The sequence below is a fragment of the Phalacrocorax carbo genome, chromosome 24 (genome assembly GCF_963921805.1).
Source record: "Phalacrocorax carbo chromosome 24, bPhaCar2.1, whole genome shotgun sequence".
Lineage (NCBI taxonomy): Eukaryota > Metazoa > Chordata > Aves > Suliformes > Phalacrocoracidae > Phalacrocorax > Phalacrocorax carbo.
Genome location: NC_087536.1, coordinates 900,867 through 914,255, shown reverse-complemented (window position 1 = coordinate 914,255; position 13,389 = coordinate 900,867). Strand labels below are relative to the sequence as shown.

The 13,389-nt window shown below is 45.9% G+C and overlaps 1 protein-coding gene across 4 annotated transcripts in view; it reads right to left on the bottom strand.

The window, feature by feature from the left end:
• LOC104053155 (tetraspanin-15) overlaps positions 1 to 13,389 on the bottom strand; it is a 63,963-nt gene that overhangs the window by 11,063 nt on the left and 39,511 nt on the right. For all 4 annotated transcript variants that reach the window (XM_064472927.1, XM_064472926.1, XM_064472928.1 and 1 more), the window contains exons 3-5: positions 12,045 to 12,119; positions 9,385 to 9,480; positions 4,680 to 4,793 (exon numbers count right to left, since the gene is read on the bottom strand). In XM_064472927.1, the coding sequence (XP_064328997.1) occupies positions 4,680 to 4,793; positions 9,385 to 9,480; positions 12,045 to 12,119 (285 nt within the window). The remainder of the gene's footprint in view (positions 1 to 4,679; positions 4,794 to 9,384; positions 9,481 to 12,044; positions 12,120 to 13,389) is intronic.

Genomic DNA, 13,389 nt, shown 5'->3' with positions numbered 1-13,389 from the left:
GAAACCATGGACACCAGCAATAAGTTTTTGGGGTTATAAACTTTTTTTTTTAAAACCCTTTTCTCTCTGGTTTCTGCTGTCTGGGAGGATGCCCAGGTCATCCCCCCCGCAACGCTTTTCCAGTGATTTGAGCTGGGACCGCCTCCACATCACTTGAATGTCTAGCAAAGCAGCTCTTTCAAAAATTATTCCCCTGATTTTCTCCTTGTTTAATTCCGGCCCCCTTTCCTAACACCTTCAGTCTTTTCTCTCCTTCATAATAAAGGAAATTTCACAGGGTTTAAATATATTGGGCTCTCCAGAAATCAAGCGGGAATTTCCCCAAAGTCTCCCAGCACTCTGGGGAGAAACGTAAGGATTTTAGTCATCCCCAAGGCCTAGATCTTTGTTGGCCAACAAAAATGTTTCAAGAGCTACAGCTAATGAGAGGAATCCCTGCCAAACGCTGCTATTCAGGACCTTTACAAAATACTATCAAACCTAATTCCTCTGCTTCTGTCAGGATGGAAAAGTGGTACGTTTTGGGTTACAAAACTGATTCTTGCTTATCCCAAAAAAAGCAAAGCCGGAGAGTAGCTCCAGCACTTCCTGAGCTCGTTGGGTACTTTGCACCGGGACTCATCTTCTGATGGGGTGGTTTGGGGTTTTTTGGCTTGTTTCACGGATCAAACAGCAGCTTCCATTAGACCGTGTATTTCTAAAGGGGCCTTGTGCCCATAAACTAATAATGTGGTGAAATTATTACGCTTTCAGAAAGATGGCTTTGACAACCAGTAAAAGCTCCTGGACAACAAAACAAAAACATCCCGTACTTCGGAGGCACAAAGATGAAAAAGAGAAATGTGCACATTTAGGTGTAAATTATGCTTTCCTCCAAGAAACAGCATAAAAGAAATGTGCACCTCCAGACAGACTCCAGACATAAAGCTGCAGCTTGTTCCTCTTGTAATTGGCAGGGAAATTATTCCAGCGCTACCCTACCAAGAGCTTCTGTACCTATCCTATTACTCACAGCGCTATCAAAAATCCCATCGCTCACCATTTCAAGACACTATTTACAAATTGGGCATAGTTAAGGAGAGTTAATTAGTCCCTGTGCATATGAAAGACTTGCCGGGAACTCTGGGGATCGGCAGCAAAGCACCCATCAGGGTCGATGAGAGAGGTCTCATCCAGGGTTGGGCCATGAAATGGGAAGCCTTCAGCATAAGGGGAATTTGCAATGCTCTTAAGGTAAGTGCTGTCGCCTATAGTCGTACAAAGGAACCTGTACATGACCAAGGATCTGTCTATTTGGTTTACATTTTGAAAAATAAACCATTTTCCTGGCCATCTTTCCATTGTCTTTGCTTTTCAGACTCACTTTTATGGACAACACAGGACCCTTGCCGGTGAAACACCATTGCTTTCTATCGGGCCCATCGTTTGAACTCATCTGGCTACGGCACAAATTCATCATCACTTTTCTTCCTTCTTGCCTTAAATAACGAAGCGTTTCTCAATTGTCCCCAGCCCTGCCCGTCTCTTTGAGTAATTCCCTCAACACCTTGTATTTGGGAGAAGTGTGGAAGGCAGAAAAGCGAGGTTTAAGCTTTGATCCACTTTTGTCAAGGTCTTGCATGGAAGAGAAGGTCAGAGCTGAATTGAAATTTGTAACATAAAACCAGGCAGAAGCCTTTATTCTTCCAGAATGCATTTTGTTGCCTTCAGGGATCACAAAAGAGCAACACACATGGACATTTAAAACCCACCAAGGGCAGAAGACTGCAATCCTTGCGCTTTTTATTTAACCAACTGCTTTTCTCCCCCAAATCAGTGCCAAATGTCAGCGGTGACACTTCACAAAGCATCTGGAGACACTGCGCTTGGCAGATGCACAGCGACGCTGCGGCTTCCCAGGAGGAGGCACAAGTGCCTTGGAAAACCATTTAGAAAAGCCCCTAGAGATGAGGACCCAGTCTTACACCCTCCCGTAGGTGCATGCTTGCCCATTCCTTCTTCCTGGGAAGACTTTAAGGTCTGCAACCTCAGAGATGAGACTCTTCAAAATAGCCAGAGCATTTCTGGAGGATGACTGCTCTCACTGCTACAACTCAGCCTGCCCTGGAAGATGCCCCAGAGGATGCAACACAAAGCTCTTGGAGGGTCTTGTAATAGAAAAAGTCTTTTCTTGGAAAACAGGATGGTTTTATGGCTGTATTTAATGACAGGTTGAAAACAGGTCGCAATCCACCCCCTAATCCATGTTTCACGCTCCTTCCTTCAGACAAGCTTGCTTCTATCAGCTTCTTCTGTCCTTTCCACGATATTACATTTCCAAATGTCATCTTCTGGTGCCTCTCTACTTAAATCTCAAAGGTCCTCTAAGACAAAAGGATGCTTCGCTCTCCATCTTTCATTCACAAAGGCACAAATAGAGAAGGACGACACAGGAGAGAAGGGTTTCTTGCCCTACAAAGCGGTGGATTGACAACTGGCTGATACTGAGATTATTCACAGTGGAGAGACCATTGTGTTCATTCTACCCAATGGAGAAGAATTCATAGCCGTGCCCAGGCGGTCCCTGGTTATCCCTCCAGCTGCAGGGCCAACGCAAGATCTTATTTTCAGCCCTCAGGTAAAATACCTTGGTGGAAAGGGGCTTGTACATGGGTAAGATCCTACCAGTTATGTCACAGTTATTTCACACAGAGGTACCCCTGCTTCGTCCCGAGGAGCAGAGGTACTTCTCCCCCCTTCTCAGCCCGCAAGGAAAACCCTGAAGACAACTTTGAAATTTCAGCAAATAGCTATGAACAGATGGGCTGGAGCTTACCGTAAATACAATTACAGGGGGTTTCACTCTGTCGTTTAAACTATATTTTTATTTGCTTGTTTTATGTCACAGGCAGCAGAAAACTCCCAAGGGAGCCGACTCTCTTAATCCATTTCATGTACTACTGATATTGTGCCACGCTGATTTCTTAACCAAAAGCGCCCTGCAGTGCCAAAAATCAGATCTGAAAAACAAGGCTACATCCATCTACCTGGTTATTCTTCTCCCCAAGAACAGATTTCATTTCTCATGGAGATTTAGATGCATTTGGTGAGGTCTCACTTCCCATAAAAGCAACCCAGCTGTCAGAGCCACGTTCATGGGCTTTAATTCTTGAAAAAAAAAAATGTAGGGGATTTACTGTGGGCTTTCCGTCCCAGGGGCTGGCTGCTCCAGTCCTTCGCTAGAGCATCCTCCAGACCTAGCCCACTGCATCAGGAACCCAAAAAGCTGCCTTATTTCTTACCCTACTATATTCATCATCTGTGATTTCTTATATCTCTAGTACTGCCTGCTGCACTGAGGTTTTTTGTTTGCCAGATTGTCTCCCAAAACCATGAGGAGTGTAAAAATACTGAAAAAATGCACTCGACTCTCTCCAACACATCCTCACTCGTAATACAAAAGGACAACACACGAATTTCTAATTCCATCTTCAGGAGCTTTAAGATTCTTAATCAACGCCCTGATTAGAGATGACAATTATTTTTGCAGCTGATTTGCATGTCAGACTTCCACTGATAATTAAGACACCTCAGATTTCCCTCTTCTTCCATTAAAAATCCAACAACAATACTAGGTTGATGATATATTTTCCTCGTGCAATTCGTAAAGCCTGGGGTACGGCCGGGATTCAGAGGCAGTGCTGGTAGTCCTGATGCTCTGACCCTTGAGGAGGTTTTGCTACCAGGATTATGCTTAGTAAAGCCTTTTTAACAACATTTATAGCATCTTTGGCCACAGCATGGGGATATTTGCACTTTTTTTCCCTTGCCTTGGCCCAGCTCCCGGCATTTTAACCACAGCATGTGTTAGACTGATTGCAACAAGGTGGACGGTTGTATTAAACACGACAGTGTCAGAGCACTTAGCTTAGTCTCAGCAGAAAAGTGCTGCCTGGGGGTGTGTGTCTTGATTTTCAGCTCTGAAAAGCAGCGCAGGGGACCCTAATGGCTCTGCAAACCCACTCCCCCCTCTCTCCGTCTCTGCTCGACCCAACTCACTGGGTGTCAGAAATGCAGCCTTGCAAGGGCAGCTGCTCCCGAGGCTTTTCGTATTTCATTGCACAAGGGTGGCTCTATCCAAATACCTCTCCTGGCCCTGTCTGCAGCAAAACTTTCAAAAACCTCCTCGTTAGGAGCAAACACCAGCAAAGAGGATCCCCAGGTACTGCTAAACCCCGCAGCAGCCGGCTGGGGAACGTGTCCTCTCGGACAGGAGAGCAGAGGACAGCAGCTCGTCGGGCTCCATGCTGAAATGCAGCCATCTCCTATTAAGATGCTGGTATTTCTCTGCAAAACAATCCTCCAAACCATTTTATGTCACACAATAGGTTGAAAAACAGGAACTCGGCATTTCTAACAACTCCTCGGGATGATACAAATGCAATTAATAGCCCAGTGCTTTAGTATTTATTCTACATCAAAACAGCAGAGCCTACTATAATACAGTGTAGTCCATATCTATATTTTTAGTTTCTTTAGTGTCTCATGCTGATGCTGTCTCAAACTGCTTCGCAGGATGGCAATGCAGTTTACAAGAAACCCTATAGCAGAGAAATATGCAGTAATAACCAGCTGGAAGAGGGTGTTTTGCTGAAATATTGACTGAAATAAAGGCACCTTCCATGCCTTGGCTGCCTTACCTTCCTGATACAGCACGTGTAGGGCACCCCACATGCCAGCGGCCCACTGCTGTTGCAGGAGTGGTACTGGTTAACCTCCCAGTCTCGGTACTCATCGCCACCACAGCAAGAAAACTGCAAAAAAGAAGAAAAGGAGAGGCTGAAGCATGCACCTGAACCAGCCTTGACATCTCCAGCCCACCAATGCATCTCCCCTCCAAGCCTTGCCCTGCATCTCCAACGTTACCTTGCGATGCCAGCATTGAGAGCCCTGTTTGTTTTCTGCTTTCAAGGACCCTAAATACAAAGTTGAAGACACCTGTAAAAAAGGAAAACTGGGCATTTAGCCCCATTTAGCCCCATTTTAGAGGTGTGCGGCAGTTACAGATGCGTACACGCGTGTATTGGAGGCATCCTTGCTTTCACAAGCCAAGGAAAGATCAGGCTCATTCATACTTCACTAATTACAGGTGACTAATCCATCCTATTCCCGGGGCACGCAGGAGAGATGGCTCTTTCAGAGCCTTGAATGAATGTATTTCTTGGCTCTTGAAGGCAGCTCAGCTAGTTGGTGCCATTTGACAAAATGCTAATAAGGCTCCGCAGTCTAACAGGGATTTCTCTTCCCGTCAAGTTAAATTAGAGATCAAATGCTACAGCTACAAAGGAAAAAAGCTTCTTTTTTCTTCTGTTCGCACAATGAAGAAAAAAAAAGTTCAATGAAAGTCATTTTCTGTTCTCTGCAGAATAAAAGTGGGCTTATTATATACAGAGTCATCCCTTCTCTTGGTAAACAAGCTTGAATCTTTACATTTTTCCCCTGGAAAGAAAAGCCTGAAGTGGGCAGGGGAGGTGTTTATGCTTGATAAGACAGAAAACCCCAGGTTTTCCCCAATTCTTTAAGCACCACACTCTTCAAGGAGTTCAAGGAGCAGTTTCTGGGGGAGATTTAACCCTGTAAGCATCTGCTCCCCCTCCCGCTGATGGGTTGGTGGCAATTCTTGGTCAACAGGAGTAGGAAAAGACATCGGCTCTTGGGGTCTTCATGGCCTCCTTCCACACCAAAATGGGCAGACACGGCCAGGAGCCGCCAACCCACAGATTTACAACTATTTTCTAACTTCCTACCTTTAATTCCTCTATTGCTTTTAATTGTACCCCTATCAGTGAGGGAGACCAGCTTGCAAAATTTGCCTGGAAAGAGGGGGAGAAAACCACCTAAAGGGATATTGGCCATTGCTGCCTGGTTTATATCCCCATGTTGCAAAGAAGTTTCTTCCATTTGCTTTTATAACCATGCAAAAATTGGTACTAAATCCTTGTAACAAGGCTTACTAGCTTCCAGGAAGTCTCACCAGGGTGTTTTCTTTTCTGCAAAGACAGATTTATCCAAAGCTACTGTTGTACCTGGATTTATTTCTCATAAGCTGAGACAGACATTCGTGTGGGTTTTACTTTCATGCAGGCTCCTGGAGCTCAGAGAAGCATAACAAGCAGAAAAACCAACGAGAACCCATGGAAAGAGCCTCGCAGGTCACATCTGAGGTGCCCTTGGTGTCGAGGACCGCCATCGCCACCCACGAGACGTGGGCTCGTTACAGCTAAAACCGTCGCCCTCGAAGCAACGTGCTCGAGCGAGCCGCGCTGGTCCAAGCTGCCTTTTAATCTTACCCAAGAAGAAAGAAAGGGGTTTGCAAACGCAACGCCCTCATCCCTCCGAGCCTTACTTTGAGTTCGGAGCCGCTCGGGTTTGAGCAAGAACCGCAGCCCCAGCAGCTCTTTGAAATTCAAATCCTGTGCTCAGCAAAGTGGTTTGAACTCTCCTCTTGCACCTGCACTCAGCAAACCATTAAAAAAAGATAAAGCGAGGAGCGGCGGAGAGCTGCAGTTAGTGACTTGGGGCAAACCTGGGCTTTTGAGTCATCGCTGTGTCCAGCCTCACATCCAAGGCCTGCAAAGGGCAGTAGTTCAGCAAAAATGAGTGATAAAAATATAAAAGTATGACTTTCTTTAGGGCAACTTATTTCCTTATCTACTTGCTCCCAGGCAGCCGGACTGAGTAGGTGTTGACAAGTAAAACCACATCATTTGCACCATCGTCCTGGTAATGTAAAATATTAATGACTAGCACTTCAGACCATAATTACTTGTTATTTTCACTGTATGATACTGGTTTAAGTGTGTGAAGGCAGTTGACTCTTGTTTAAAGCATCACCTGAGAGAGGGTTTAAGCAAAATTCAAGTCCTAAGGAGCATAGTGTGGTTTTGCCTGACATAAATAAGCTGCGTGCCAGCTAACCTATGCATAGACAAGGTTTTTAATGAGGAAAATGACAGGAATAACCACTAAGTGATGACAACGGGCTGCTCTGAGCTTGTGTTTTATCAAAAAACAGGTCTGGGTGCAATTCTTCCAGGCTGACTGCAAGTTTTCATCCTCTCAAAGTGAACCAGGCTGCTCAGGTTCCGTAAAACCAATTTCCCTTCTCTTAAAAGCAGTTATTCCCCTGCATTGCTTCTCCCGGTCCTACCCTCAGGATGAAGTAACTCTGCGTTTCAGTCGCTGACATTGCTGCTGTTCCTGGTTTGGAAATCATACGCTAATATAAAAGCTCACGGTAACGAGCTGTATGTTCTTGCAAAGCTCCTTCTCTTGCTACAAGATAAAATGTACAGATGCTAAAGACTTATCAGCAACACTATAAGTGGCCACAACTGCCTTTAGTACAGAGAGAGGCTTTGAGATTAAGATGCCCCCCCGAAAGCATTTAATAAAATGTCAAATGAAGAAGTAGATGGGAAAAGTATTGTAAAAATGGGGTGAGATTGTATGATAAGTGCCTGATCCTCGCTTGTTTGGAGATGCAGAGATCTTCCCGCAAATGCATCTGCTTTCTCTGGAGATCTGTGGTCTAACCTCCTTGCCAAGGCTCATTGTGGATGGCTCCAACATGGATTTTCTGACTGCTCGCGGCAGCATCCATTTATCATTCGTACAAGAGGTCTGAATTATAGCATCCTCTTAGAGAGGCTGGAGTAAAACTTGAAAAAGATTCACATCTTTCTCAAAATCAGTCGTGTCTTGAGACCTTCAGAGGGCTCCCAGTCTTATTGATGGGCTCGGCTCAGTAACGGTGACTCCAAGAGTCAAAAGCAGGTATTTAAGCCAAGAGAGGGGAGCGTGGAGGGCACCACTGGCCTTAAATTCCAGTTACATCAAAGAAGAAGGAGCTTCACAGCCTCCTTTTCTTCAAAGCGAGAGACGAGATTCACATATTTATGATGCTTCAACCCATAATGAAAGGAGAGAAATCAGGCTGAGGTGAGAACATTCAAAGTTCAGCTGAAAGCAGCTTTGCTAGCAAAGCCTGGCTCTGCTCTCCAAAACCAACCCAGGAGACGTAACATCACTGTGATTTCTCTTCTAGGTCTCAAGTTTTGGGGTTTTTTTCTACCTTTTTTTCACCCAACAAATGCTTCGAGCCAAGTGCTTCACTCCCACAATAACACAAATAATGAGTAAACCAAATATCCTCACTCAAAACATGAGCAAACCTACATCCCCCAAATTCCCAGGAACGGTTTCTCGCCAGTTCTGGAAAAACCAGATGATACATTAGAGCCGACCAAGGTCGTCTGGACCAGCCACACACTTAACGGAGTGGATAAGAAGTTCAAATCCTGACTTTACCTGCCTTTTTGATGTACCTGGGGGGTGCCTCGTTGTGTTGCTGAAGCACGGCTACCTTGGGTTTCGAGAGGCAAAAGGGAAACACATCTAGCCAGGGCTCAATGGCAGGAATTAGGAAGGCATTTTAATTTAATACTTAATTTAATATTCAGTACCTCAAACAACTATGTGGTGCATAAAATATGAGGCAAGAGCAGCAGCATATCAAAAGGTTGGTTAAAATAAATTATAGGAGCTGCGAGGATGGTTTTACTGACCTGCAGGTTGGTTTGAGGATAGGGGACGGATCCTGCCAGCTCCTGACAGGCTCTAAGCATTAGATACGAGACAGAATATGCAACCACACGCTTTAAAAAGTTAAAGGAGACTATGCCAAGCCCCAGTATTGGACTGGACGTAGCTCTCACCAGTCCTGGGAGCATCTTACCCCCGGTGCTACCCGTGGAGAGACTGGAGCTCTCCTCCTCTTCCAGCTACTGCATGAAATCACCTTATCTGCAGTTCTCCTGTTGAGTCAAGAGCTTGGACAGCTACTGATGACACCTCGAGTAAAGAGACATACCTAAGGCAGCCTATCTAAGGGTAACTGCACCCCTGAAGCAGCTTTAGCACATGCTATTTTATTCCTCCATCTCTCTGTATGCAGGTTGGGGTAGCTATCAAAAAGCTTTCAGGTGTTGGGCGCCAGTTTCCCATCAAGATCGGAACATATGAATATCCTGGTATGGTCCACGGCACGGTGCGGAGCAGAAGATGCTCTTTGCAGGGCACACGGGTGGCAGAATAACTCACCGCACAGCCCTGCAGGGAGGGCTTGGAGAACAGCACAACACAGAACCGTGCAAAAAGAGCAGAGCAAACCAAGAGAGAGCAAGATATTCCAGATAGATCAAGCAAGGCGCCCTAGGGATGGGAATAAACTCTAAAAATACAGAGAAAACGAACGCTTCTGCTTCAGTGAGGCATGGAGCTAACGACTCGTTGAAAAACTTCACAGCCAGACCTCCCTGATGCCAGCCCCCTCCGAAGCCGAACCTTTTCTTGTACAAAATCCAAGATGTTCTTGAAGTCAAGGTCATCGTAATAGTGTCTGATGCCCTCTTGGATGTTGGAGTGGAAAACGGCGTTCATCTAGGGACAGAAAAAACCAAAAACACGGCTCACAAGTGGAAAACGCACCAGGAAAATATTGCAAAACATGAAAATATTTTCATAGCAATTGTTGCCAGCTGTTACCGGAATAAGAGTTTAACCCGCATGCTGGCACAAGCCTATCTCTTGGGGCAAAATTCATCATTTCTGAGCCCTCAGGGTTAGCAGCATCCCATAGCACCTCTCCGTTTCCTGCTCAGGCAAGCAGACCCACGCACCTTCGCCCACCTGATTTTTCCTATGAGAATTAATTATTAAGGTGTATCAATTATTAAGGTGACTTCTTCAAAAGCTCCCTCAAGCTCTCCAATCCCATTGACTAACAGGATTTTACCAATGGCACAGGGGTTTCTGCTGCATTAGGAGGGGCTGGAGGAGGTGAAATGGGCTGTGACAGCCAACACCGCCGACTGCATGGTGATTTATCCGTGGGATGAGCTACAGGCAGGAGCAGAGACCTCATCAGAGCCCTCAATCACTCCTAATCTCAACAAATCATTCAGCAATTCAATCATGCCTTGAAAGGGAACGGTGCAACCAGGCTGGGGCTCTCCCTGCTGCTCCTCCAGCCGTATCTCTGAGGACGCTTTGACACATCAGGCACTTCACATTAAACACTAATTGAATTGAAAATGTATTTTACCAATGCCTGGGAAGCTTATTAGTGAGCTGGGAGCGGAGGCTCGAAATGTCCTATGCAAAGCCCAGCGCAGGTTTGTCATTTGACTCCTGACAAAGCCCCAAGCAGAAATACTAATGAAGGAAAAAGGAACTTTTTTCTGAGTTAGAAGCAGGAGAAGGGGGGGGGGGGGAAAGAAAATGTTTTTCATAATTCACTCTGACATGAAAATTAGAGGTTGGGCAAACCAGGAACAGGAGAAGAACATGAAAAAAAGAGAAGTGAAGGCTCGTCACAGCAAACAAAGCCTGCCGACAGCGAGAGATCAGGCAAGGGATCTGAAAAAATCTTTAAGAAATTGCTCATGTGGAAGTTTATGAAAATGTTAATTCCCGGTTTGCCCACCGCTAAGACCAACACAACGGCTGACACACGGGTTTTACCGTTTTCTGCTTGTTTTCCCCCAGATAGGCTCACCCCATGATCCTATTGTCCTCTAAGAAGATGCCAGCCTGGAGGCAGCCTCTGTAGTTAAATCTTGATTTTAAGGTGGGAGATAAATGTTGCAGGGTTAAATCATTAAGTTCTACTCACGAGCCCTCTCCACTCCCTTCCCTTCAAGGACTCCAAACCCGTTCTCTCAGATAATCTCCAACAACCATTTGCATATCAACAGAGCCCATTTCAATGTTCCATAGCTTCGAGGCCACTAAATTTGTTCCTTGTCCCTGCTTATGTAATACAAAATCCAATTAAACATGTTTTTAACAAGTTTAATAAACAACCATTGTTCCAAATGCAGATTTGTGCCTCTGAACAATTTTAGGTCAAGTGGATTCATCGCTTGTCGGATCTCTCTTTTCTCTCTCCCTCATTGTTTGATTTTTAATTAGGTTTTGATATTGCCCGTTAAATTTAAATTAAGGGACAATTTAAGCACTAATGGTTTCTACTCGATTCAGGAGCTTAATCACGAGGCTGCCGTCCCCTCTCCTGATGGTACCAGCGTTTCCCCGTTGCACCCCTGCAGTGCAGGATGGTGCTGAGCACCATCATCGGGGCTCAAAGGTGGAGCAAAGCAGAGGATTTCATGCTGAATTTCACATAATTACAGCCTCTACGTGGCAGCACGTGTTGATTTTCTATATCTGGGAAGGACTCGAGCAATCTGATTTCCCTCGGAGAAGCACATCTCTCCAGCAGCGCACGCATTTTTCAGGGATCAGAGGGTTTTGGAGAGTTCTGGGAAGCTGCTGGATGGAGTCGGCTGCAACATCCAAAAGGCAACGCCTTCCCCCATTGCCTCCCTTCAACTCTGGGGCTCAGCAACCACGTAACTCCCAACCCCAGCCTTTATGGGTTTGAAAGCATCGAGCCGTTTGCGCAAAGGCAAATTGATTTTTAGAGCCCGTAAGTAGGTATCTCAGAGGTTGTTCTCCTGCCCTGTGCGTTCACTGAGCCAGCAGAGATCGAGATTATCTATTTAATCGTTTGATCGATTGCAAGGGTAAGATTAAATTGAAAATAGCAGGGTTTCTTCAGCAGAAGGCGGGCAGCCAGAAAGGACATCCATTGGAAGCATTTACCATCTTGCCGGCTCAGCTATAACTCAAACCCGTCCTTGCAAATGCAAGCCAGCAGTTAACGTAATTGAGACGAGGAGCTTAATGAGTCCTCAAGAAACAAAAAACCAAAACCAGGTTTTTGGCTGAGTCTGAACAAGGAGCTGCGGCTGCTCTGGGTGGTGCTGGAGATCCATCGCAGCTCCAGAACACGATGGGCAGCCCCAGAAGAGCAAAAGCAATGAAAACCTTCCGTTTTCAGGGCGAATGCTAACAGATACTTGAGGATTTTCCTCCCCGATGACACGTGGGCCTGCGGTTTGTCGCTGGGCAGCGTCCAAAGGCCTCCTAATTGCACCCACCTTGTTTTCAAAGATGATTTCGATGAATATCAACAGCAGCTCCGTGAGGAAGATGGCCAGGAGGACCCAGAAGAACTGGAAAGAGAAAGGGATGGATTAGCCCTGCTCCAGGTCAGGCTGTGCCATCTGGCAGTGGTTAACCGCAACAAGGGAGACCTGGAAACTGAGAGCTGATTTAAAACACTTAGAAATCAGATCATTTCATTATGAGCTCCCCAGGGAGCTGCAAATCTCTTCCAAAGATCTTGGTCCTAACAGGGAAAGCAGTGTGGTCCTTTGCAGAAAGTGTGGCAGGAAGGAAGGAAGGAAGGATGGGCTGAAGAAAGAAACCAGGTGCGATTTGAATGGCCAAATTCTGCACAGGGAAACAGGTAAAATGGATGCAGTGGGAGCAAATGTTCTCTCTGGGTCGATAAAGGTTTGCAGCACCCCTCTGTGATGGGATGCTGGCACTTGGATGAACGCCGATGTTTCCAAGCTGAGCATCTGATGGAGGATCATCCATCCCCCAGAGTGTGGGCAATAACCCCTGCCTCTTCCAGAATTTATTGCAGCAACAAATTTAGGCTGGAAATCAACGGCCTGACAGAGCAAACGCCTCAGTCTAGAAGGTCTGATGTTCTTGCAGCCCCCACCCATCAGCCTCCTAATGCTCTGGCCCCTATCTGAGAGGTCCCGTCGAGCATCGCATCCGACTTTGCAAAGGATGGAGAGCAAAGCTCTGCTCCGCTCACGCTTGTCTCCCCAAGGCTACCTCCATCAGTGACTTTGGAGACTCGCCAGAAAAAGGAAGGTGGAAAGTTACCATGGTAACTAGCTAAAAATCCACAAGCAAGTTAAAAAAAGAGTGGGGAGAGGTAGTTTATTACCACAATACTCACTTTGACCATTGGTTTATCGGAACAGCTAGCGCAGGGACTTGCATGCCCAGAAATTATTTCCCCAGTTTGGCAAAACCAAAGCACCGTTGCAGAAAACACCACTTCATCCCCAGACCATCGAGGTTTTTAATTAGCCGCCCACCAGTGAATTTTGCACCGTGCTTATTTGCTAAGAGGAGCAGCACCACTTTCACCACCAGCTAAATCAGCTCATGATGGGCCAGGTATAATTAGGCAAGGAATCCCATAATTAAGGAATACAATTAACCAAACACCTGCTATCTCATAGGCAGAGATGACATGCAAAACGTTGCATGGCGCATAAACACCAGTATAAATTGGGGTTGCTTTGGGAGGAAGACCAAGGAGGCGGCGGTTCATGGTTTTACGGAGCTGGGCACGACTAGATCTTGCAATGCTGCAGCAAGCGGCAAGAAAGGGAAATTCAGGTTTGGAAACATTTT